Source organism: Echiichthys vipera, assembly GCF_963691815.1.
Source record: "Echiichthys vipera genome assembly, chromosome: 20".
Lineage (NCBI taxonomy): Eukaryota > Metazoa > Chordata > Actinopteri > Perciformes > Trachinidae > Echiichthys > Echiichthys vipera.
The window spans coordinates 7,034,660-7,061,229 of NC_139845.1; the positions used below are offsets into that span (position 1 = coordinate 7,034,660).

General features: G+C 41.9%; 1 protein-coding gene across 1 annotated transcript in view; it reads left to right on the forward strand.

The window, feature by feature from the left end:
* The window catches only part of LOC310962884 (fatty acyl-CoA reductase 1), a 59,622-nt gene that overhangs the window by 24,759 nt on the left and 8,293 nt on the right, over positions 1 to 26,570 (forward strand). The window contains exons 3-7 of the mRNA XM_083935493.1: positions 15,411 to 15,586; positions 22,080 to 22,259; positions 22,562 to 22,739; positions 25,458 to 25,502; positions 25,590 to 25,708. Of these exons, the coding sequence (XP_083791619.1) occupies positions 15,411 to 15,586; positions 22,080 to 22,259; positions 22,562 to 22,739; positions 25,458 to 25,502; positions 25,590 to 25,708 (698 nt within the window). The remainder of the gene's footprint in view (positions 1 to 15,410; positions 15,587 to 22,079; positions 22,260 to 22,561; positions 22,740 to 25,457; positions 25,503 to 25,589; positions 25,709 to 26,570) is intronic.

Sequence of the window (26,570 nt, forward strand, 5' to 3'; positions counted from 1 at the left end):
TAAGTTAATTTATCTGTAAAAATGTGGCTTTAAACTGGACGACAGCTCAACATTTGTTGATACTAACATAATATCATCAGATACTATGTTAGTATCAACAAACTACTAACAGGTCAAATAGTTTTTAGACATTTTAATGGAGAAATGTTAGATATTATACCTTTTTACGACGTTTTTTTTGGCTCTGGGAAATTGTGAAGCGCACCTTTCAAAATCCTTCTGATTCTTTTATACAGGGTTCGTACGGGTGCTCGAAATCTTTGAAAATGCCTGAATTTCAATGTTGTGTTTTAAAGGTTTGAATAGTGCTTGATTTTTGGATAAAGTGCTTAAAAATGTGTCCATATTTCTTTCACAACAAAAAGCAGTAGAAATATCATTTAATTTCTTATCCTTCTGTTAATACGAAACATTTTTGGTGTTTATAACATCGTACCATCTCTTTAAATGTGGTTTTAATGGAGAAAATAAAGGTGAAATAACCTTTTAATATCTATAGGTTTTTGTAGAAATATGTATAATAAGTTCATTCATTCATTCATCTTCAACCGCTTGTCTCTGTCGGGTGCGCGGGGGGGCTGGAGCCGATCCCAGCTGACATCGGGCGTGAGGCGGGGTACACCCTGGACAGGACGCCAGTCTATCACAGGGCACATAGAGACGCACAGAGACAGACAACCATTCACAGCTACGGGCAATTTTAGAGTCAATGAACCTAACACATGCATGTCTTTGGACTGTGGGAGGAAACCGGAGAACCCGGAGGAAACCCACGCAGACACGGGGAGAACATGCAATCTCCACACAGAAGGGCCCCAGCCGGGATTCGAACCAGGAACCCTCTCGCTGTGAGGCGACAATGGTATAATAGGTTAAACAAATCAAATTTAACTGTTAGGTGCTGGAAAAGCTTGAAAATTGACCTTGAAAGTGCTTGAATAGTGCTTGAATTTGACCTCGAAAAAGGTGTATGAACGCTATTTATAGCCTGATGAACTGATTGATAATAATAGACTACGATTTGAAAGATGGTTAAAATTGTTATTTGCAGCAATAGCTGGCAAAAGCCAAGATTTCTCTGCTCAAAACTCCAAACAAAATGTCAACATCATCTTTGTCTTTATGTCACTAATTCACTCTAACTCCCCGTCTGATGGAGCGGAGCAGCATCACCTCCCCTTGATGATTTTAATTTTCTTTTAATTTCACTTTCAATTACACTAAAACAAGATGAATCATGGACATTTTAATGGATAAGTGGTTTTTAAATTGGTGTTTTGCCTTCTTTATACTCCTCAGGTTGGCACGATGTCAACAAACTGTTAACTGAGTCCTGGTCTGCCTGTGCTCTCAGACGGCTGCTGACTTTCCTCCTGTGGGGGGGGTGATGATGAAAATAAGTACATTTACTCTTGTACTGAACTTCGTCTCAGAGGCCAATATTGTATTTTTACTCCAAAACATTTGTCTGATGGCTTTAGTTACTATTTCCTGCTTAAGTACATTTTACTGATTATACTAGCATACTTTTAAGGTTTTGAATGCAGGACTTTAACTTGAAGTGCAGTCATTTTAGTGTGGTTTTAGTAGGGCCCGACCGATCCTGGAGTTTTGAGGCCGATACCCATTTCAGAGGGAAGACTTTGATTAAAATAGACTCTTTCTATTTAGATTGTGCAAATGGGAATCTGCAGGGGTGCTCAGAAGGCTGCTTTCTAAACAAATAGCTTTACTAAATAATATTTAACATTATAATACATTTCATATACAGTGTATTACATTGTCAATAAATTCTGGAAATGAACACAGAAATCAAAGGATAACTGTAACTAAAATAATTAAATAAAGATCAGCACTGTATGTTCAGTATTCATCTGACCACACTCTGCTGGACAAACTACATAATGAAACCCTTTCTAAATCCTTTTCTGCATTATATGTTGTATGAAAATGAATTTTGGCTCGCTCTGGCTCTAGGTGTTAGTACTTTTATTGACGTAAATGATCTGAACACTTCTTCCACCACTGCTTTCATCTCATTGAGCGTCTCATGCCGAACATGCCCGACATTCCAGTCCAGCTGAAACCGTCACTGCTGATGTAAAAGAAATAAACCACACCTGGATCTTCATGAAGAGCTGGTTTGATAGAAACAATAAGTGTGTGTTTATGAATACCTTCACTGAAGTGACCCAGAAACATTCAGAGCTTCATTCTCTGTTAGCGACACAGAACCATGGAGATACTCGTCGCTGTTATGGAAACGGATGTCGTCTGTATCTTGATGGAAGTGCAGATACTCATCTACAAGTTGTCTTTCTTTCTCAGAGGCTTGCAACCGCTAAGTTATTTATAGTTTTGTATCTTAGACACACGTGGATGCATAGAGAACATGCAGTACAAGGAGGATTATATACTTCTCTAAATGTTCTTTTCCTATAAACTTCGGAAAATGCCAGACAAAAAAGGTGTGAGTGTTGTCTGAAGGTGTCCTTTCACACATGTAGCACACAACAGGAGACTGTCCGTGTTAGGCGCATTCTCACTTCCTGTAAATACTCTGTCTGGTTTAGGGGACGGGCGGTGCCTGGATGGAGCATGCAGGAGGCGCGACATGACGCAGATTACGCCACAGTCATTTAAGATTCAAGATTCAAGAAGCAAGAAGGGAAATTATTGTGCAACAGTTTCAATACAAAGATGGGAAAGGATCAGAGTAACAATAAGCATAAAAACATAAATCAAATCAAAATAAAGCTAACGTCAAATAAATCAAACAATTAACTAAGTGTGACAGAGTGCAACGGACATTGTGGTCAAACGTAGGTTTATACAATATACAACAATACGCAGCGTGCAGTTTAGCAGCAGATTGAAATAAAATAAGTACAAACTAAATAAGTGATAAGGAGCGATAAGTGCTAACAGTGTTAAAAGTGTAGCAGCATTTCTTACTGAACTAAGTTACAGTAAAGTACAGTAAAGTGATGCAGTGATGATATAAAGTGACATTTTCTCAGGACACAGTGTCGCCACTGTTCCTTACCTGACTGGGGGGAGATGAATTATAGAGTTTGATGGCCACCGGAAGAAAAGACTTCCTCTGGCGTTCAGTGTTACACCGAGGGAGAATGAGTCCGTGACAGTTCGTAATTTGATCATGAACTACGGAGTTTATTGCGGCTCTGTGAATTTTGTGTGATGATTTTCGGCGTTAGAACTTGCCTACAGAAGTTCCCGACTCTTTTTCATTGGCATCTTCGCGTAAATCGCCCTTCTTCTTCTTCACACACGGTGGTTTGTTTTCTTACTGTTTCGTGCAAGCTGCATGATAGAAACGTCATCAAGTTGCTCATTGCTCATGAAAATTCTCACACTTTTGGCTCGATCGGACATTACACAGACTTTGTACTCAGGAGATGGCCGGGTAAAGTCCGTTTGATGTCCGAACAAACTGATTCAGACATTTGCGTTCTCGCATACAGCTCCTCCGGGTAATGTCTAGATCATTTCAGGTTTGCAGCACATGTGTGAAAGAGGGCCGACTCTGCCTTGAGTCATGCTCGTGCTCTTCAGTGCTCTGCCCGTTATGGCACTCTGATCCAACATGACTACATTGTTGCATTGATTTCCTCTTTGTTTGCATCCAGGAGCCGGGTGATCTCTCCAGCTGTATAAGTATTCAAGATGTATTGATCCCTGCTGGCTCACACAGGCAGCTCTCCTGCATGTGTTTCCACTTGTGGAGCTGTCTGAATTTTTAATGCCAGCTGTCAGTGCAGGCCCACCTGAAGCATCTACCTCTCAATCCTGAAGCAAGAACAAACCGTTCTCAACATGCTTCCCAGCCGTCCCGCCATGCCCTCATTCAGGCTTCATGAGTTAAATGCTGCAGTACATGCGTGGCAGCGTTTTGTTTTGTTTTTTAAAGCAAGCTCTGTTAAAACGGCAACTTTTCCGCTTCAGCTCAAGCGAGGTGACTCGGGGCGTTTGCTGTGCTGAGTCCTACTCAGAGACAGGGAGAGGTTGCGGCTGCCAGACTGGCACATGGCGAGGCATTTGCTGCTCATGTGTGGTCGGTTGGCATGCGATGCAGCAGGCAGGCAGACTGAGAGGCAACCAATAACCCTGCGACTCCTCCCCAGAGAGAGGGGCAACGGGGAACCGATGCTTTCGCGTATAATTGGGCCGCAAATTAACTCCAGTTTATGGAACAAATTAGCACATTAAAACGTCGCCGGCGAAGTCATTAAGGGGGGAGAGGAGGCATGCGTAGTGAAGTCTCAGTTCTTCAGGGGGCCGTTGTAGCACAGCCCAGTGCCTTCACAGCATGTGGAGACTCTGCCAACCAGCGTTCTCTCTCTCCACATCCATATGGCTCCACAGATATCTGGCGCTCTGCGATATGATGTAATGCCCCTCTTTAGGAGCTCCATGAGCCTTTGTAATAGAGCTTGACCAATACGGTTTCTCTGAGACTGATACTGATTTTAAAGGGGAAAATCCAGACTATTACTGATATAGAGAATGTTTGAGCAGGAATGACAATATATCTTATGTGGATTGTGCACAGGCACCCTGCTTTATTCAACAAATTACTTTATTAAATAATATTCTACATTATATTATACATGCAATGCATTACACAGGTGATTAACACAGAGGAAATAAATAATAAATAAAAAGAATAATAAGATAAATAGAGCTGTGTCCAGTATCAGTCAGTTGCTGTTTGTGTGTGCATGTATGGACAAAAATAATGAATAATATGAACCCAAACCAATCCTGCAAAACCCACCTGAGATGTATTCAAACCCAAACAGTTTTTATTTCTTCTCTCACTCTTACTAAGTTTGGTAAATTAATGTATGTCTATTTGAGATTAGGCCCATATTGTTTATATTTTCATTTGGTGAATAAAGTGGGGAGGGGGGGGGGGGCTGCTGACAATTTAAATAACCTGTAGATAATAACTCAACAGAACTGTATTTTCAATATCTGCTGACCATTTAAAATAAAGCCACACATTTAGAATAAATAAAAATGAAACCTTACTTAAATCACGCCAGGCATAACTTTGTGCATTATACTATATGTTCTATAAGAAAGGGGTTTCATATCGATGCATATGGGAAAAAACACATTCTTTATCAGTAAAATCTGTCACTTAAAATATATATTTTTTAATATTTGGGGGGAAAAGCCATTTGGGAACGAGATGAAAATACAAAATTACTAGTTTTTTAGTTTTGGATTTGATTTAAAGGATGGTCAGAAGTGTGTAAACAGCAAGAATATAACGTAATTATATTCTGGCCTTTAGTTGACCGTGTTTGTGTGTATGTGTGGGCGTTATTGATCGGGTAAAGATATATGAACCTTCTGTCTGAAAAAGGGGGCAGAAGGTTGGTGGAGGCCTCGGGGCTTCTGGTGTCAGGACAGATGAGAAGCTGCTCTCCATATCAGAGAGGATCCTGTTCATCCAGATTACAACCTGCAGCCGTTCTGACTTCAGATGCACTCTGAAACCAATCTGACACAGCAAATCACTCTGTTTCCTTAGTGGTTGCCTGTGAGATGTGTTTTTTTTATCTTGTGAGAGGATGACAATCATGGAAGTGGTTGACACAGTTGGTGGACGGATTCTTTTTGCCACCACATGTTTCTCTGTGGTTGCTGCAGCATGAGAGAAGCTTTCATGACAGTTTTTTGTACCATCTTTGGTTTGATGACTGAAAGGCTGTTCCTTTTTTAGACATTTACGTTGTTCTTTACCCTGTTCAGAAGAACCTGCATACTTTAGGGCCTGCAGATCACCTCAGAAATGAGGGCTTGACGTGGACCTGGTGAATTCACAGGAGAATAAATTGAAAATATTGCATCAAACAGGCCTTGCACAACCATAACGTGTCACTACTGTAAATGGGTAAATGAACGTTAAGGAACGGTTAAATCAGAACATTTTAAATTCAGCATTAATGTACATTTCTGCTCACCACTTGACTGTTTTCAGTTTCTCTTTTTAACAGACATGCTGGATTCATTTAGACCATTTTTTTCCATTTTTCCTGATCCATGTTGCGTTGCCAGTAATGAAAGTCAACACTTACAGTTGATTATTCACATTAAAAGCCTACCAGCAATGGGAAGGCTGCCAGTGAAGAAAAGCAAGTAGCTTAACATCAACTGGGGAAAAAAACAACAACCGTTTTAATTTAACTAGTTTTTATTTTATTGGAGGTTAAAGTGTATGAATAATTAGGGGCATGGCAGCTAGCCTCTGGCCCTCACTTCTCCTCGGAGGTATGCGTTCGCCAGACGTATCTCTCTCCCCCCAACGTCACATACATGCCCTTTTTTGGTAGGAGGAAATGAGGCGGCGTCAAAGTCTGACAAGATGGCAACTCCTGAAGACTAGGACAATTGGATCAAGTTGAGAGAATGAACCCCGGCGGGTATGCTACATCCATTTTTTATACAGTCTATGGTAGCAAAACAGACAAATGAAAAGACTTCGCTACATGGATTAATGAAAATGGCCACCCTGGAGTGACAGAAGTTAGGTTGTGAAAACGATCCACTGAGCACCACACAATGAGTAAACATGGAGGATTTTTTTGCATTTACTGGGAAGCAAGGAGGAAGAAGGAATGAAAGCCTGATCCAGATAAAGGTCTGGGTCTCTCTGCTACTGAGGTGAATAAAGGCCACTGTTTGAGAATATACCACATTTAATTATCGGGCCACTGCATTGAAAAGACTTTATGTCAGTTGTTCAAAAATGAAATAAAAATATCCTCTAATTGTTTTTGAAGGGGGGTTGTATGAGGTGTCTCTAATCAGTGTGTTACATACAGTAGACTAGTTCGGATTCACCAAAGATACACATTAACACAAACAGATCAAGGCAGCGGGAGACCAGCAGCTCCTGTGAAATTACTGTTTTTGTCAAAGGAGTCTTTAAAGAGTGTCACCAACCATGGATAAGTCCCTCATAGAACCTCACATCAAAATAAAACCAGAACTATCTCTTTAATGTTCAGCGTTTGTTGACCTGGAAGTCTTAAAACTCGACTTCCCTCAGAAGACTTAATATTTGAGCAGCTGCTTTAGCAAGATGCTCAAAGAAGCACCTTTTTAAATCCCTGCTTTAATTCCTTGTAGTATCTTAAATGAGGACATTGAAGCATCCATCATAAAAATCCACCTTATCTCTTTCACTTTGCTCTTGAAGGGAAATAAAAAATCTCCTTGGGCTCAGCATGAGGTCACCGTCTGAAAGACTGGAATGCGATGCCACCGGCATACCGAACGCCAAGCCCCAGAACCTTATTACTCTGCTCATATTGATCTTTTCAATTGAGTTGTGTACAACGATAGCCCGGGGCCAGACATACGAAAACTCTCCATTTTCATTAATTTGCTGTGATGAGCTGCGATGCTTGATAACTGCTCTAAGCTCTTAAGAAGCCGTGAGGTTCAGGGTTAAAAGCGTTGAATGAAGAGATAGCTGGCATTGTCTCTCTTAAGTGGACCACTCGTGAAATATAACACCATTTGTAGACTGTGCTTAACTTAAGATAAAGCAGCACGCTTCTCTCATGTAAATTGGAATTTTTATTTGCCTTTTTCCTTTACTTTAATCCAAGTTTTCTTCTCATCCAAGAGCATGTCAGTGCATAAGAACAATCTTAAATCTAATTAGTATGAAAACAATTCAGCAGGCTGAGTTCCCCCCTCAGACTGGAGGTTTCGGGACTTTTTGTTGTCTAGGGACACGGCTGGTTAAAGCAATTCTTACCATTCTTGCACCGTTGCACAGCAATTCCCTCCAAAGTCCCACCTTCTTCCCCCTGCCTGACCTCTGACGCTCACCTGACACGTGGGCAGAGAGAAACGCTGCATTCGAATGTGATGGAAAGTCCGAAGTTTAGGACCTTCACTTTGACAGGCATTCCAGTGCACTCTGTCTAGTTGGAGGGTCCGAAAATTCAGACTTCCCATGGCACTTGAACGCAACATGAGCAGTGCAGTGAAACGGAGACAGGCAGGAAGCTCGGCAAATCGTTTTATTCGGCCCGAATAAAATGATTGTTCAGACTTTTATCAGAAATATATGAGAATTGAATATCGATGAGTTTCAACACCTGGTGGATTTCTTTTACATTTCAGTGTGCGATACGCTTATTAGGAGCATTTTAAGATTATAAAAGAAAAGTATAAAAATGCCAGAAAGGTAAGAATTGCTTTAATCTGTTTTCATGCCACTGGGACACTGCAACAGGCAAGGATGGATTAAAGTCAGTGTGAAGAGCAATGGAGATGAACTCTTTTCCCCCATAATATTCCGACAGCGCCGGGGGTTTAGCCGTGTCTCTCCTTCTTCACAGCTTCCCAGAAACTCCTCGCATGTCCGTCTCCTCCCTCGACTTCATGCTTTGGTATGCAGTCTTGTCAGTTCTGCACATGAGAAAAGCTTCGACAGTGCTGCAGGAGTTCTAATAACTCCCCTCTTTTGTCACTGATCCTGCTCACGTCCCACTATTTGACTAATTTAGACAGCGCATGTCAGGAAATGGAGGTCATCGCTGAGGCTGCAGCCGTTAATCGCTTCTGTCTGACACACTTTGGCAGACCTTCCCTGGTTACACTAAATTTTCCAGCCTGTTTGTCTCTGATTGGCAGTATCCAGCTTTCTCCGCAGGGACTGAGACTGAGAGATGTTCAAAAGGAAAGAGAAATGTACTGTGTTAGTGGTGTTCAACAAACTACAGAAACCTCCCAGAGACTGTTGCCGTACGAGATTATGTATTAACCGGACTTTTTGTTTAAGTCACAAGACCTTTGAAAGACTTTTACGCTTAAAGGAACAAGTTTGTATGTCTTATTGGTCTGAAAAGACAGGTTCTAGATGATTTTCACTTATGTAGGGCTAGAACTAACGTTATTTCCATAACTGATTAAACTGTGGATTATTTGCTAGAGTCATAATTTGGTCTATAAAGCATAGAATGTACTTGGAGCGATATTTGGTGAGCGCGTGTTAAGCTGACATGACACAGACCTGGATTAAAATAGGTAGAGTATCCCTTTAAACCCTGTGAATGTTCTCATTTGTCCAGTTCATCGTTATCCCCAAAGCAATTTCAGTCAAAAGCAACTGGACTTGGTTATTTGTCTAAGAAGACGTTTCACGCTTCATCAGTGACGCAACACTGAATCAGTGTGAAACCTCTTGGATGAGAGGTGAAACATCTTCCTAGACAAATAACCAAGTCCAGTTGCTTTTGACTGAAATTGCTTTGGGAGTATCCCTTTAAACAAGGGGTGTCAAAGTGATCCAGTAAAGGGCCACTGTGGCTGCAGGTTTTCATTCCAACCAAGCAAGAACACACCTGACTTGAGTCATGCAATCACCTGAATTGTCTTCACACAGTTGATTTGGTGGATCAGGTGTGTTCTGTCTTGGTTGGAATGAAAACCTGCAGCCACAGTGGCCCTTTACTGGATCACTTTGACACCCCTGCTTTAAACTCACAATTTGGTCCATAGTCGATGCCGACACTGATGTTTTTTGTTGTAATTGTTAATTAATGTTAATTAATTAATAGTCGGTTATTTATTCCTCCTCTTGTGCCTCGAAACAAAGATATAATTATAAAAAGAAATAACTGATAACAAAACTGTTTGAAAGTCATTCAGGATTTCATAACACTATCCTAGTTTGCACAAAAGTAACATTAGCCAGCGCAAGATTGACGTGACACATTTAAAAACATTAGCCACTTCCATCTGAGAATGGCAGCCATGTCGATGTTCAGCTGATAAATCGGTGAATCCTTAGTATAAAAAATCATTAAAAAAACGCCCCTCACAACAGCCTACAGCCCAAAGTAACGTCATTTAATGTCCTATTTTTCTTGACCAGCAGTCAAAAACACAAAGATATTCAGTTACGTTGATGTTAAAACTAGGAAAATAATCAAATTCTCTCATTTGAGGAGCTGGAACAATCAAATGTTTGCCATGTCTTGAAAAAGACTACTACTGTGACCTCCAGATTGTCATGGAGTTAAACTGCACCTCTGGAAGTGTGAAGAGCATGATCGCCATGAGCTCTGCCTCACACTGTGTCCCGTCCTGACCCCCCTCATACATGAGGAGCCTCTCAAAAGGTTATGCACAGTTGACATTTTGCGACAATACACTTTTTGGACAATGCAGAAACAGAAAACTTTTGTGCCTCTTTTCTTGCCCTTTCTCTCTCTGTCAAGCCATTTGCTCCAGAGGAAAGGTCCCCGGCGTGAAGGGGGCTGTGAACAGAGCGGAGCCCAGTTACAGGGCAGTTAGGGAGAAGAGAGGCTGTTTGAATGGCGTGTCAGGTTGCCGGTCACTGAAAGGAAAGTGCCATTAGTGTTGGGTTTCTGTGAAAGTGTACAGAGCGGCTGCTTCAGCCACTCTCGATTGAAGATTTATTGCTCTTTTCGGGAGAAGCAATGGTCCCGGCAGCGCTGAGGAAGGACAAATTGTGGCCGCATGTACACGCCACCTCTTCAGCTCAGACAAAAGATTCACACAACTTGTACTTCTAAAACACTTGTGGTTACACTGAGGGGGGAAAACATCACCACAGCACATCCCTGCAGTGTTGAGGAAATGGGAACTGGTGGACTATTGTATTCCTGTACAAGGCAGTTTGCTCAGTGGTGCTCGTGGGTTGAAGAAGGGGTGTGATGGTAAATGCGAGCGATGGAAGGCTGGCACAAGAAAAGACCCTTTCACAGAACAATCCCACAATGCCATTCTCTGCTTGTGCCCAGAACAAAGAGCGCTGTGAAGCCCACGCTCTACGGCCTCGTTCACCCTTCTGACCCTGATGCACTTTCTCCCCTCCGGGTCTTTGCTATAATTTGACTTTGGCTTAGAGGTGCATCACAAATGTCTGTTTTGGCTAAGTATATTTAGCCGGTAGATACTCACGCTGCTGTTTTAGCTGGGTTAGGGTGTCATGGAATGAGAGTGAGCACCAATAAGTTGAGTTTTAATAGTACAGTAAGTGACAGTATTGTACGGTTTTCTCTCTTTCTTTTGTCACTCTGCCCCAGAAAAAGTACCCTGTGCCCTGTGTGTGCGGCATCATTATATCATTATATCATCATTATCCCGGTACCAGCAGTTGTTCTGGAGTTATAGTGTGCACCAAAGGGGAGCTCAGGTCTAAAAATAGTACGTGGTTGTTTTCTTTTTCATTACATACTTTGTCTGTTTGTCAGCAGGATGACGGAAAAACTACTGTCCCGGTTTTAATGATATGTGGTAGGAAGGTGTAGAATGGGCCATGGAAGAACCCTTTGAATTATGAAGTCCGGATCCGAATCACACAGCTGATATTAGATATAGAGATGTATAGAACTGCAAGTTATGGCATTGATGCTGCATTCATGCGGTGTTGGAATAATCCGAAAAATGATTTCCCGACTGGACACAAATCCCACCGCATTAAAATGAGATTCTGCTCATCAGTCTGATTTCATTATCAAGTCCTCGTCGATTTTCTGTGGGGGAAAATAAGTCGGCCTACACAGGTTTTCAGTGTCAACGAATCCATTTTATTGTCTTTGACTCTGAACACTGTAGATGAAATTTGTACTGATTCCTTTTTATAAGTAAGTTTTTCAGGTGCTTCTTGTTGATCACGAGTTTCACATCATTGTTTTGAAATGCGCAACTTTTAGAAAAACATGCCGGCATCGATGAAAGGATTCTCACCTGGAACCGGTTCTTGATGCTTGACGTTCTTGGATCATCAAGTGCGATGGGCATCTTACCAAAAAAAAAAAAAGGCAGCACTTGAATACGTGAGTCATTTGTCTGGCTGATCCCCAAAAGAGCCTGACAGTTGTTCTTTTTGACTGACAGTGATTTATATTAGTTGTCACACTGATCTGTGTCCGTGACGCATCCCTGACAGGTACGGTATGTAACACGCAGGGCACATATTCACAGGCCTCTTAGACCAGTTCCTATTTGTTTCCAACCTAAAGACTTCCTTGTAGGTTTCATGGGGGATGGACTGCCGCCAAGATTGGGTGGTTTTGTTTTTGTTGCCAAGCTGCGCGACCTCAAGTGGAAGTCGAACTGAGGTCATCTGATGACATCAACAGCTCTGTGAATCATGCAGTAATGAGGGAACAGTTTGTACAGTTGAAGAACATTCCCATTTGGTCATTTTGGAAAGAGTCTTGTGAGAAAGCTGCAGGATAAATCTGTTCTTCTACTGCTACTCTCTCTACACAATGTACAGAGTCTCTGTTACTGCCAGCTGTTGGCCTCGAGCATGTTTATTTCTGCATTACATAATGATAGCAGCACTGCACTATCATGCAAACAATACTGCATGCACTCCCCTCCCCCAGTTGGGAATATTCATTTCTGGGTCATGACCTTACATACTGTACATCAGAACTTGTGCCTAATATGGGCAGCGTGTATTTGGAGAGCAGCATTAAGAAGCGATAGACTGATGGGGATGCAGAACATGAATCTAAACAGCTGTTTGAAGCTGTTTAATTCAACATCTGTCCTCCTCAGCAAGAGTGCTCTGCTTACTAGGACATTTGACACGCATACACACACAGATCTGCAGTTTCATAACGGAGAGAGCAGACACTATGATGCCAATCCCTTCACTTCCTCTCTCGTTCTCCCTTTTTTTCCCCCCCTTCTTCTCGTGCCATCTTTTACGATCTGTCTGCAAAATGTCTTTGTGCACAGCTGCCAGAAACGTCCACCATGTTGGCAACACTCCTAATTGGAACCGCAAAAGGAAACGCATGACGCAATATGACATCTGACTGACTTTCTCTGCTGCCTTTGGTTAGTGTCTCCCGGTATAACACAGCGGTGAAGTCCTGCAGGGGCTCTGATGCAGTGCCAAGCCCTCTGCAGAGTGCATCAGCGTGTCAGGAAGCGAGGGTTGTGCGAGACATGAGCTAGTAAATCTAGACGACTGATTCCCCCCCTCCGCATTGCAATGTCATCCGCAGCCTTCAGTGAGCAAACGCCAGTGTAAACAGGTGGAATAATATCACACAAGCGGGGGCTTTGTGTAGGATTACATGTGGTGTACCGTGCAGAATATGTCGTGCATGAGCATACATGTGCTCACACACTTGGCGTCAGGGCAAGCGGCTTTGACCTGACCTTTAGTTGTGCTGAAACTGTTGGTTCCAACCATTTTAAATGTTAAGATCTTTGTAAATTTAACATCTTGTTAGTCGGACAAAACAAGCAGTCCTTACTCAAAAAACGATCATTCCCTGCAGCCCAACCCTCCCTCCCATAGAGGTTTTAATCTTCCTCGTGCCTTTCCCTTCAGATTCCAATGAACGGACGGACAAATGTTCAGTCTTTCATGGTTGGATATATGTCTATCTGGTATGCACAACACTGATAGTGTTATGTATACAACAGGGAGTGCATTTCTTTTCTCGGACATTCGTCAGGGAGCACACCTTTTGACTCATGCCACTGACAAATAAACCCCCACAGCTGCAACACTTCTTCTGTACTTTATGTGAAACGTTACCCGACAGTCACACCTACAGAGGCCCTTCACGTAAAAGGGCAAATATTTGCACAGTCATATTTCATTTGATTAATAGGTCAATTATTGACTTACTGTGCTTCTCCTAAAGGTCCCATATTGTGCACATTTTCAGGTTCATACTTGTATGTTGGGTTTCACTAGAACATGTCAAATGATCATTTTATTACAACTTTATTACGTCTTGGGTGTTATTCAGAATAAAATAAAAGTGTAGGCTACTACTCAGCAAAGTCAGGCAGGTTGTAAAAAATGTCTAGAGCTACTGTGGGGATCAAAATTACTAAAACAACTTAAATACTTGATTTATTCTGAAACACTTTTTTTTTACCGTCCAGAATGGGACTAGAGAATCCGCTGTGGCTATACCCCTGCTGTCCTAGCATGTTCTTTTTTTTAAATAACCAAGGCACTACAACAAAATCCTTTATTTTTGTGCAAAAGGCAGTGAGCACTTTCAGAGACCTCCCAGTTATTGGTGTTAATCTGGCACCGGGGCGACAATTTACTTAATTGTTGGACACACTAATCTTCTGGCAGCTCTCCTGGTTACTTTGCAAGATGGAAAGCTGCTCGAAGGAGACTGAAACCTGTGACAGCAGGTTGTCCAGATGAAGGCCAAAGGGATGGCCCTCTCAGCCATCAGAGAGAGGTTTTGCGTTTTCAATAATATTGAATGAAGCAGTTCCTTGAAGCTAAAAATATTGAAACAATGAAATGCCCAGCCCAGAGTCCAGATCTAAACCCCATAGAGAATCTCTGGAAAATCCCTGGCAACAAAGTAATGTCTAAGAAACCCACTACAGTTACTGAACTGTGGAAGAGACTGAAGAAGAAAGGACCGAGATCAAACCAGAGCAGTGTGAGAAACTAGTGATGTCCTGTGGGCACAGATGTGCTGAAGTCACTCAAAGCTGTGGCCTCTACACTTCCTGTTCATTTTTGAATCCTAGAGAAGAAAACAGTGTTGAAATCTTCTCTTCTGATACAATTGTTCTCTAATTCTGCTCACTGCTTTTTTTCACAAAATAAAGGTTATGGTTGAAGTGACTTCTTTATTTTAAAAACATGTGGTAGGACAGAAGTGGTTCTGGGCGGTAAAAAATAACAGTATTTCAGAATAAATCATGTATTTATTAGTAGTTCTCTAATTTTGATCTCCACTGTATAAAGTTTACATGCTTAAATGTTCAAAAACACATTATTTGTATCATACTCTGTGTCTGAATATACATCCATGTATTCACCCACTTTTTACAATATGGGACCTTTTAAGAATTGGAAGAAAAGCTTAAATAAAAGCAGATCTTGCCAATAACAGTGTTTTACCACAACACATGACAACACTCACGTCTCTGTAGTTATTAATAGCTGTCAGTGCAGAGGGTGGAGGTTGCGTTCTTCGTCTGGGACACCGTGGATCCCTGTAGACTGATCCACCTGTCTGACCTGTCTCATGACACCCATGCTTATTGTTTTTCATGAAATAAAACATGTGAGACGCTTCGGATCAGAAACAAAGAAACAAATGTGGTGGTGAAACTTTACTGAGACACGTGGGGAATTTTTGCATGAGGGCTTTTACGCAAAGTAACACATTTACTGTCTGCGCTGATCAAAGAGTTTGCATTGTCATGCTGTTTTAGTGTTTAGCTGTCGTCGTTGAGTGAGCTTATGTAGTCGCTCCGCTCTCCGTGTCCTGTGCATGATTACAAGTGGCATTGAAGTCTGCTGCTCTGTTTATTGCCGCTGATGATGGCGTGTAAACTTATCTTTGCCTTTGTGTGCTTTTTCTGCCTGGCAGCTTTTCGACCGAGTGCGGGAGGACGACCCCGACTTCCACCAGAAGATCATCCCCATCAGCAGCGAGCTGACGCAGCCCGGCCTGGCCATCAGCCCAGAAGATGTGGAGAGGCTCTCCGCCTGCATCAACGTCGTCTTCCACTGCGCTGCCACCATCCGTTTTGACGAGCCGCTCAAGTAAGGATCACATCCCCAGATTTAATGCATCAACACAACACACTCTCATTTACTCTTTAACATCCCTTCATATAGAAACACAGAACGTAATTCACTCAGAAGGGACAGAAGCTGCTATGGGCAAAAATAAATAGATGACTTGATAAAAAATATCATCCCATTAAATGTAGCAATAATAATGTTAAAAGTAAATATAGGCATTAATTAAGACAAATTGATATTTATGTTTTAATTTGCTTAATTTATTCATATTCCTTTATAAATTTACTTTCATATTTTTACTTGTAGTTTATTTTTATACATATACCCAGATATTATTTTTATTTATATACTTTTTTATTATTATTTTTATTTTTTTAGATATTTATTCTTGCATTTACTTAACAGGGATTTTTTATTTTCCCTTTGTATCCCCCCCCCCCCATTTATTTCCCCAAATGTATTATTTTCTTTATTTTCCAAACTATGTGCCCTTTGCTGCTTTTTAGTATTTAGCTAAAGTAAATAATTTACCAAAAAAAATACAACTTCTTTAAAATAAATTGAGCAGGAACTTGCGCTTGTGTGAGGCGTCCATCCAGAGGATCTGCAGCTCACTGAACTTGCTGCACTGTTCTATGATTCAAAGCAAAGAGGAAGTAGGGGCGAGGATATGGAGAAAGTGACCGTTTGTTAAAAGCACAGTCCCCTGCAGTGCAGTGTGACGATCTGTGAAACAATAGATGGCTCTGTCGCTTACTCGGGGAGCCACACTGTGCACAGAAAGCTTGTGTGGTCGACCGAGAAGACAACGAATTTAGCAGAAAATAACGAGACATGTAGGGATTCAGAAACAGCACTGTGATCCTCGTTAGTGTCAGGGCAGTATTTTATAGATATACCCGTGCAGTTTGTGCAAATGAACTGAAACATGTTCATTATAAAGGTTTCTGTGCGGCCTGAACACACTGATGATGACTTCCAGCTTGTTATTTGATGCTGCGTTACAGCTCATCTGCTGTTATTAGTTCCTGGTGGGGACAGTGCTTTATATATATATATATATAAATATATATATATTATATATATATGAAGACCTCTTTTCCAAAACGAGATAAAAGCCAAATTTAAAAAAAATTAGTGTGTCATGCCACTTTGCTGTATACTGAACCTTTTCACTGCTTCATCAGTGTTTCTGCCAAATCTCTATATTTCCTTGTTCAAAATGCTCCGCAAGATGCAGTTCCTTTCCAAACCGCGACCAGCGCAAAAACCTATTTTTAGCCTAAATGCGATACGTCCTTGCGGCCAATCAGAATTCCGTGAGCGTTCTATGCGATCCAACATGGCGGCGCTCTGAAGCGGGAGAGTTTTTTGTTTAGTCCGTCCGTTCGACATGTTCAGACTGAACCAATAAACCATTTTGACAAGATACATTGAATATTAACCAAATGTGTGGGTCTGGGTAAAAAATGTCATTTTCCTGAAAACTATTAAAATTGATTTATAGCGTTTTGGAAAAGAGCCCCCCATATATATAATGGCGACCTGGATATTTTTTCGTCTGCCGTTCATGTACTCTAATCAAGCATTCAGTCCTGCACGTTTCTGTCATGTCACTGGCGTCACTCCATCGTGAACGCATTGACCTCCCTGTGCACAGTGATCTGCTGCTGCCCTCGGGGTTTATTTTATAAATACCATCCCTGATCTGGCAACGGGCCTCAAACAATCTAGTTTGAACGATTTTAAGTAATTTGTTGACATGAAGCCTAATCCTGAACTACGTTGGAGGATTGAACTTGTTCATTCAGGTCTCTGTCAGTCAGATAAAGTGGAGACATGTCGTCCATATTTCAATACAGTCCATGGTTTAAACAGATAAAAAGTGTTACTACTGGGCTGTTATAGGACTGCTCACCCAACTTTCATCCTCATAGATTATAAATAAGAATGCAAAAAATGCGGAAAATGTATATTTAATTCAGTGCTCACTCCTGTTGTTCCTCGTTTCCCTCTTGAGATAGCCTGGTGGTTTTGCCGCAGCTGTGTTATCATGTAGTCGCACCACAGCGACAGCAGATGACTCAAAACATACCTTTAATTTGCATCTGTGGGTGGATTTCTATCAAACAGCTCTAACGACACGGCACAGCTTAGACTGAGCTTCGGTTGCGAGCGCTGGTCTGGGGTCTGTGCATGCTGACACTGAGCTGACATGCAGCAGGAGAGCCATCTGTTTACACTGCCTACACGCTTAAGACCACATCTCTACAAACATGTTCTGCTCCTTCTTCTTTGTCTCTCTGAGTACATATCCAAGCATACATGAAGTTTGGTGGGTTGTTGTGCATGTTGAGGTATCAGTCTTCTTGTTTCTGAGGCCATTAACGCACTGTGTTTGGTGTCTCCCGTGCATGTGTGGAGGAAGATTACTCATGTTTGAGGTGGTGTGTGAGTGGAGGTGGGACACAGATTAGGTTTGAGTGACTGCTCAGTTAGAATAAAGCTGCTGCACTGCACTCCTCACAGCTTCATATTGATCTGTTCCTGCTTTCATGTCTCCATCTCTGACTCTCTGTCGCTTCACCCTCCATCTCTCTCCCTGAGTGGCCTTCACTTTTCTTTTCCTTTTTTTTTTACCCCTCTTCCTTTAGCTTTCACTCCCATGTTCCCCCTTCCTCTCTCGTCCCTCCCATCTCTGTCATCTCTCAGAGTCATTGCTCATGTGCAGCGCCCGGCAGCCTTGTAAGGATGGCCGGGGCATAAATCACAAGATCAGGCTCGGGCTGACATCTCAGACGGTCTTTATCCACACTTAAAGGATCATTCCTCTTTATTAACAAGTGGATGATATGCTGCTAACTCATCAAGCGTCTGAAACATGATTGGTCAGATGATCACACAGCTTTTAATAGAAAGGTTAGCCAAGAAGGATTGGGAGGAGAAAACTAAAGTGAACATTAAAAGGAGTTACTGTTAGTATCCGGTGTGTAAGTCTGACGTAACACCATTTCAAAATACTATTTCCCACAACAACGGCTGAACCTGTGAACCTCACACAATCACTTCTTTCTTTAGTACCCTTTCATCAGTAGGGAAGTGGTAAAATGACAGTTGTGTTGTTGATGAACGGGGAACACAGCACTGCAGCGTTGTGGAAATACAAGGCTTGGACTTGGAAATAGTACTGTGAAAAGGTGGTACGTCACCATTTAAAGACCAGATACTGCTGGACAATTTTAGGCAGCATCATCGTGACTCTTCATTATTCTTTCATGCTCTGGACACTAAATCGCTCCATCAGGTATTAAATTGCCTTCTACGTCGTATTAAAAATGGCTTTAATTTAATTTGGTGAATCCTACAGAAACGATGAAAGAAAAACTTTATCTTGTAAGATTGTTATTTTAAAATACTGTTTAACATATTGTATAAAGTCAGATTTGCACACAGCCCGCACTCAGAAACTGTGCCTTTAAACGAGCCGTCAGGACTTCTGTACAGTTATGCTGCTACTGTGCCGTTACAGTCATTCCCCGGCTGCAGTGATGGTGCATCATCACCAAGAGAGCAGATACTAAAGACCCGGAAACACTGACCAATCAGAACAGACTGGGCTTTTTCAGGAGGGGGTCTTAAAGAGACAGGCGCTAAAACAGAGTGTTTCAGACAAAGGGTGAATACAGGTATATTCAGACAGACAATATGAGAAAAATATTGGGTATATATTAACATTAAAGCATGAAAACACGTTCTAGTAAAAACCCAAAATACAAGTTTGAACCTGAAAATGAGCTGAATATGGGACCTTTAAACCGCCTTCATGTGGTATTAAAAAGTTTTATCTTGGTGAATCCTTCAGTTTATTTTATTTAGCAAGATAATTTTGACTATAGGCCTGAAGAGGAAAAACTCCAGTATATTATAATAAAACAGCACAGATGAGAAATGTCGTAATTAAGTAAGTAATTTTATATAGTGGGCGCACATTTCACTTTCAGATTCACTAACTTTTTTATAACCCGTCTAACTTCTATAAATCCCTTGAGTTCAATGTTATGATGAGAAGTTACAGCCAAAACTTCAAAAGTAACACCTGAGATGTGATAAAGCCGTAATCAAAAGATCCTTTGAGGTGGTATCATGGAGTACACATCAGAGCTGTGCAGTTCTTGAGTTGTTGCATCCAAATTGTATAAAGCAAAAAACAGAAGGGGGATGAGTCAGACGCAGGAAGGGGCACAGCGGTGCATTTATCTTTGCCAGCGTGACGCCATGCATGCGGTCCCAGAAGGTGGTGGGAGGCAACATGCCCACGCGCAGAATTTGTCGTCTAATAACCACCAGCACCACCCTCCCTTTATGTATCCACTTCGCTTGTATTTATCTGGGCTGGCGTTAACAAGCTGCTACCACCTGACCGCATCTGATTTATGCGGGTGGACCGGTGACCCACCACACACTCTCCGTCTTCTGTCTCCCTTCACGCATAAACACGTCACGAGCAGCACCCACGCAGAACCGGAGAAGCACTCTATCTGTTTAAACTGACCCTCAGTTTTTCTTACTGTCGCCTCAGGCACACAAAACAAATAATAATAAAAATGCACTCTTGAATGTTGTTAATTCAATTCAATTCAATTTTATTTATAGTGCCAAATCATAACAAAAGTCATCTCAAGACACTTTAAAAACTAGGTAAAGACCACACTCTATGACTTATTTATGATTAACATAGACCCAACAATTCCCCCGTAGAGTTCGGTGGCAACAAAAAACCTTCACTATTACAGGCAGGAACGTCGGACAGACCCAGCTCTGTGGAGGACTTCAGAGCTGACACAGATCCACTGCTAAATGCAGAAGTTTTATGAAGAGATGGAGAGGACACAGGAAGTGTGTCTCGCCCACAGGAGTTGGATAAATGTCAGCGGAAGTTTTTTAGTTTATTTTGACTCGTGCTGAAACAAATAATCAGTCAGAAACTGGATTTACCGTATAGTTATAGTAAAAGTATAAACCTTGTAGACATAATCATCACTTCCGTCTTATCTACAGATCAAAACCCTACAAAACAGTGTTGAAATACTTGAAACATCATCAAATTGTTATTGTTTTACCTTTTTATTCCCTTCTGCGTTCATTATGGAGGAGACATTACACAGGAAAATCAAGTAACTGGAATATTGCGTTGATATTGCTTAACACTTTTTTCACCCATCACATATACATTTATACATGCACATACATTTACATAAAAAAAAAATAGAAACATGTTATCTTATACTTCTTTAACTTCATTCATTCATCTTCAACCGCTTGTCCCTATCGGGGTCTTTGTGTTTTACTGCTGCCTACCTGAACAGGTCTCTCTTGCAAATGAGACCCTGGGTCTCAATGAGATTGCACCTGTATAAATAAAGGTTAATAAAAAATAAATAAAATCATTAGGATCCCCACATCCAACCACTCCCTGTCTTTGTGGCTGTTGTGTGATAAACAGTGTAATAAAAAGAACCGTTTCTCGTCTCTTCATTATACAGTATATTCTAATGAATACTTGCTTCGTAAACATTGCACAACATACTCTGATAGCTCTATATGATTATGTTTATGGCATGATTTAGGTCATTTATCGAGCAAAAACTCCCCTCATCTGGTTGCAGCTTCTCTTTTCAGTCTTTTTTATTGTTGCGAATAAGATTTCTTTGAGTCGGGCTCTGGGAACTTGGTGTTTCTAGCATTTGTCTGTCATTTCTAGACTTCTAGAGTTTATTGATTAAGTGGGGAAAAAAAGTTTTATTCTGACTCCCTCGGCCCTGTCTCTCTCACAAACATCCTCGATTTGTTGTTATTTCTGCCTCCCTCTGCGTGTGCACACTTCATCACGGAGGGTAATGCAGCCCCGTCATTTTCTGGTCCAATTTATGGAGAAATTAGGAACGCTTGGGTTGATGCAGCGGATCTTTCTGTTCATATAAAAGCAGCAGAATTCAAGTCAAGTCAGATTCACTATTTAAGGAGTAAAGAAAACCCTCAGGAACAGATTTCTCTTCCAGGACAGACGTGTAAAAATAAATATGGAGGTGTGAACTGAAATCAGGATTTTCATAACGGGTGATTACTGGTGTCATGTACTCTGCATCGAGTGTTTGCTGAAGTGCTCTTGTCCGCATGATTGGTGGTATGAGCTGAAAGCTGTGTTCAGTGAAAATAATAATGATTCTGTCCTCCTGTTTGGTTTTGGGTCTGACCATCCTGTCGCGTTGATTCTGCTCCGGCTCATTATCACGTTCTGCAGATTCCTTTGAGTCTGCAAACGCTCATTTGAAAGGAAAACACTCAGCAAACACAAAACGTTCATGCATGAAACGCTCGGACAGAGGTATTAGCAAATATGCACACACCCTGACACACACACACACACACACACACACACACCATGACACACAGCCTTTCCTCCCACACGCGCACATTATATGACGCTGTATATCTCTCTTCTGTCCGGCAGACACGCCCTGCAGCTGAATGTGATCGCCACACAGCAGCTCCTCAGCCTGGCCCAGCAGATGCACCACCTCGAGGCCTTCATTCACATCTCCACCGCCTATGCAAACTGCAACCGCAGGCACATCGACGAGGTCATCTACCCGCCGCCCGTCGAGCCCAAGAAACTCATCGAGTCTCTTGAGTGAGTGGCTGTTTTTTTGCACAAGCACACTGTTTTAAAAAATATGCTTAAAGAGTTCATAGATGTGTTTTCTGCCACGCCTAAAAAGCCAAGTTGTGTCCAACAAACATTTCATAGATGCCAAAGTTTAGGCTACACGCCTGGAAACCAGATCTCATGTTTCATTTCATTTGCTCAGACCCCTCTCCCATACATGTTATATCTCTTACTTAGTACTTACTGCAGATAATACACAAATGCATCAAAGATCAGTAAGGATGAGTACCGCGTTCTCTGACCGAGCCCTTCACATCTGTCTTCAGGTGGATGGACGACGGCATGGTGTGCGACATCACGCCGCGGCTCATCCGCGACAGGCCCAACACTTACACCTACACCAAAGCCCTGGCCGAGTATGTGGTGCAGCAGGAGCAGGACAAGCTCAACATCGGCATCATCAGGCCCTCCATAGTGGGAGCCAGCTGGCAGGAGCCTTTCCCCGTGAGTCCACTGAGTATTTTTTTGTCCTACAGAGCTAAACTTTTACACATTGTACTGAAAACATGCCTATGGTAAATGTAATGAATGTGTGAGAGAGTCGGGTCTCGTTTTTTTGCCCATTCTGTGTCCTCCTGCGAAAGTAAAACGAATGGAAATAAGATATTGATCGTCCTAATCCTGCACAGATCAATGCCGCTCCCCTGTGGGTTTTACCTTAAGTGAGCGGAGGATTAAACCAAATTGGGTAATATCTTCGCTGAAGACCTGTGCGAAACTTCAGTTCAGTTGAGGTGGGGGAGTTGAGGGTGAGGAGGAGGACTGCAACAGGACACCGAGAGCAGAGAAACGCTGACTTACTGAATGTCGAGTTGACGAGTGCAGAGAAGTTCATGTAAAGGCCAGGGGACTTCGACTCTGAGAGTTGAACATTGCACTTCTTCCGTGACATTAAGCGGCTTTCAGTCAAGCTGTTGGTGCTGCAGGCGTCCAGACAACATTTACTTTTCACATAACTGAGGATTTAAATCACTTTGCACTTACTGCGAGAATTAAATAATAACAGCAGCCACTGTTTCCCCTTTAATCTTTACAGAAAGCATCATTTCTGTGATCTTCAGTCCATTATTAATGTTAGATGCCCAATTACTGTTAGGTTTAATATGTAACTTTTCCGCATTAAAATGCCTAAAAACTACTTTTTGAGTTGCACTTGTACTATCACAAATGTTTCCAACAATGTTCAAATCCGCACAATCTATCATTTTATTCAAGGTAACAGGATTCCTGTCAAAGGTGCTACATCCCCTGTGTTTGTCTAACAGAAGTTGTCAAAAATGGACTTTTTTCTAGAAATAAGCTGAGCAAACATCTCCAGGACGTCCCCTGTCTGCTGTACATCACTGTAGAAACACTGACTGAGAAGCTTACCGGGACAGCAGTCGTGTTAATGACATCTCCCATGATTTCACACCACGTCCCCAAACTACGCCTTTTGTATTGTTTTGATTGCGACGCCCCGGGCAGCAGAAAATGACATGTTGTACGTTCAACTTGGAGAATGTAAAACAGCGTCCAGTGTGCTTAAATCAAAATATAGGCCTCTTTCACAGCAGAATTACTGATGTAAATGAAGCTTTTCACAGTTGTGTTTGTTAATGCTCCAGTGCAGAGGATTTAAAACTGTCAGGAGGGAGAGAATAGAGGCAAAGATACTAAAATTTGTGTCAGAAACTCGGATTAACTCGTCCTTAAATCCGTTAAAGATCGTAGAAAAAGGACACTCCTTCCAGTCCTGTTTCGATTCATTGTAGTTGATTCTACCTTTTACGGTTCCGACGGTCTTGGGAGGTTGTTTACTGTTGTGTGCAGTCTGATGAAAGCGACTGTTTAGATGCTTACGGTAGTTTCAGAACCCTACCATAAATGAAATACCAGAAAAACACAGGGAAGTCCTTGTTTATCTGGTGTCAGGGAAATGTAGGCCATGTCTGTGTATGTGTGTGTGTGTGCTGGGACTCTGACAACAGTTCCTGGCTCTATGCTCAGCCTTCAGTTGTAAGCTCAGCCTGGCAGTGACTCTTCAAAAGACATCGCTCACGCTTGGCCGTACAATTGCCTTGGCAGCCCGTGCCAGTAGGCGCTGTGAGGCGGGGGTGAAGGGGAGGCTGCCTATTTATATGTTTGGGTTTATGTGTGGTGTGTCTACAACCTCAATAAGCATCTAGTTCTGTCAGTTCGAGACTCCACATCTTCAGATGCATAATATCAATTCAAACATCTACCTGCCACTTTAGCCGGGCATCAACAGGTTGTAATGCTGCTAAAAACACCTGTCGTGCACTTTATAGGCACTAAAGCATGTTATTATTATCGTCATTATTATTATTAATATTAGCCTTAGGACATGGCTAGGCCTCGACCACATAATGGCATTGCGGTCCTACACGTTGGAAGCTGCAGCAGTCTATAACAGATGTTTCATCCATTTTTAATGCACTCTAATTGAAGTCAACAATCACTGCTCTTCCCAGCCTCCCCTGTTCTCCCACAGGAAGTAGCATAACCCTTAACAGCTGATTCACCCTTAACAGCTGATTTAGCACACACACACACATACACACACACACACACACACACACACACACACACACACACACACACACACACACACGCACACTTGACCACATAAGGTCCAAAAGGTCCCATATTATGCTAATTTTCAGCTTCATACTGGTTTCTAAAACTCTTTCTCCTCCTGTCTGTCTGAATAGACCTGTTTTCAGCCTCTTGTCTGAAACGCTCCATTTTAGCGCCTGTCTCTTTAAGACCCCTCTCCCAAAAACCCAGTCTGCTCTGATTGGTCAGTGTTACTTGGTCTTCTGCATCTGCGCTCTCAGCGTCTCTGCGCCGTCATTGCAGCCGGGGAATGACTGTAGCAGCACTTTCTACATATACAGCATATATAGTAATAAAATGTTGACATCACAACCATACAGAAATCCTCAGAGCTCGTTTAGAGACACAGTTTCTGAATAAAAGTGTGTGCATTTCTCTGTGGATTGAGTGTTTTTTTTTATACTTTTACAGCATTTAAATAACACCTCATCCTGCGTTATAACAAAAAGAGACGTGAAAACTCACTTTTTACAATATAAAACCTTTAATGTTGTGTTTGGTGCAAGAGAAAGCTAAGGCATGACATGTTTTTTCTCACCTCAGGGTTGGATCGACAACTTTAATGGGCCGAGCGGAGTCTTTATAGCTGTAAGTAAAAATATTACTTTTAAAGCTTTTAAATTCACATAAATAGATGTTTCGGGGTCTTAAGACAAAGTTTTCTTCTGTGATCAGGCTGGAAAAGGGATCTTGCGGACCATGAGGGCCAACAACGATGCGGTGGCTGACCTGATCCCCGTGGACGTGGTCGTCAACCTCACCGTGGCTGCTGGCTGGTACACTGCCTCACACAGGTCAGTGCCCCACACTGGGGTGTGTCTGATATCTTTATCTGGGCCCACGCTTAAAGGTTCACACTTTTTCAAGAAGACCACGGTTCGTGTCCAGCGTGAAACCAAAAGTCATTGTCGACTTATTTTAACTTATTTAGGTACTGTACTAAACTTACGTCACATACCTAAATTACGTAACAAACACTTATTTTAACTCAAACCACGATCTTCTCCTAAACCTCTCCATACCCTACACGTTGAATAAAGGCACCAAAGGTCCTGATCAAGCGTCCGTTCGTGAGTTGGGAGGGAGAATGTATTGTGTGTAGGGGTGAAATATATCTGTCTTTGTTGAACGTTGGAAAAAAGAACTTTATTGTGGCAGTAAGCAACTATCAAAAAGGCTTAAAGTTATTCAGCCAGCCAGATGGAAAATGTGGAAAATAATTAAAAAGTGGTGCAAAGTAATGAGTCAAAATGTGAGAAATCCCATCAAGACAAAAGTTTCCTTGGAAATGTCTTGGTCTCTTTTAAACAAAAATAAATGTCTCACTCACTTCTTGAGAACGGGGTCAGAAGTGGGGGAAAATACTGAGGGGATCGCTCCCACATGATATAAGATTCAATGGATTCAATAAAACTGAGAAAAAAACAGGTCTGACACCTAAAGTACATTCATTCATTCATTCATTCATCTTCAACCGCTTATCCCGGGGTCGGGTCGCGGGGGGCTGGAGCCGATCCCAGCTGACATTGGGCGTGAGGCGGGGTACACCCTGGACAGGACGCCAGTCTATCACAGGGCACATAGAGACCAACAGAGACAGACAACCATTCACAGCTATATTTGATAAAGGTCAAAAATAGATCATATCTCACTAAT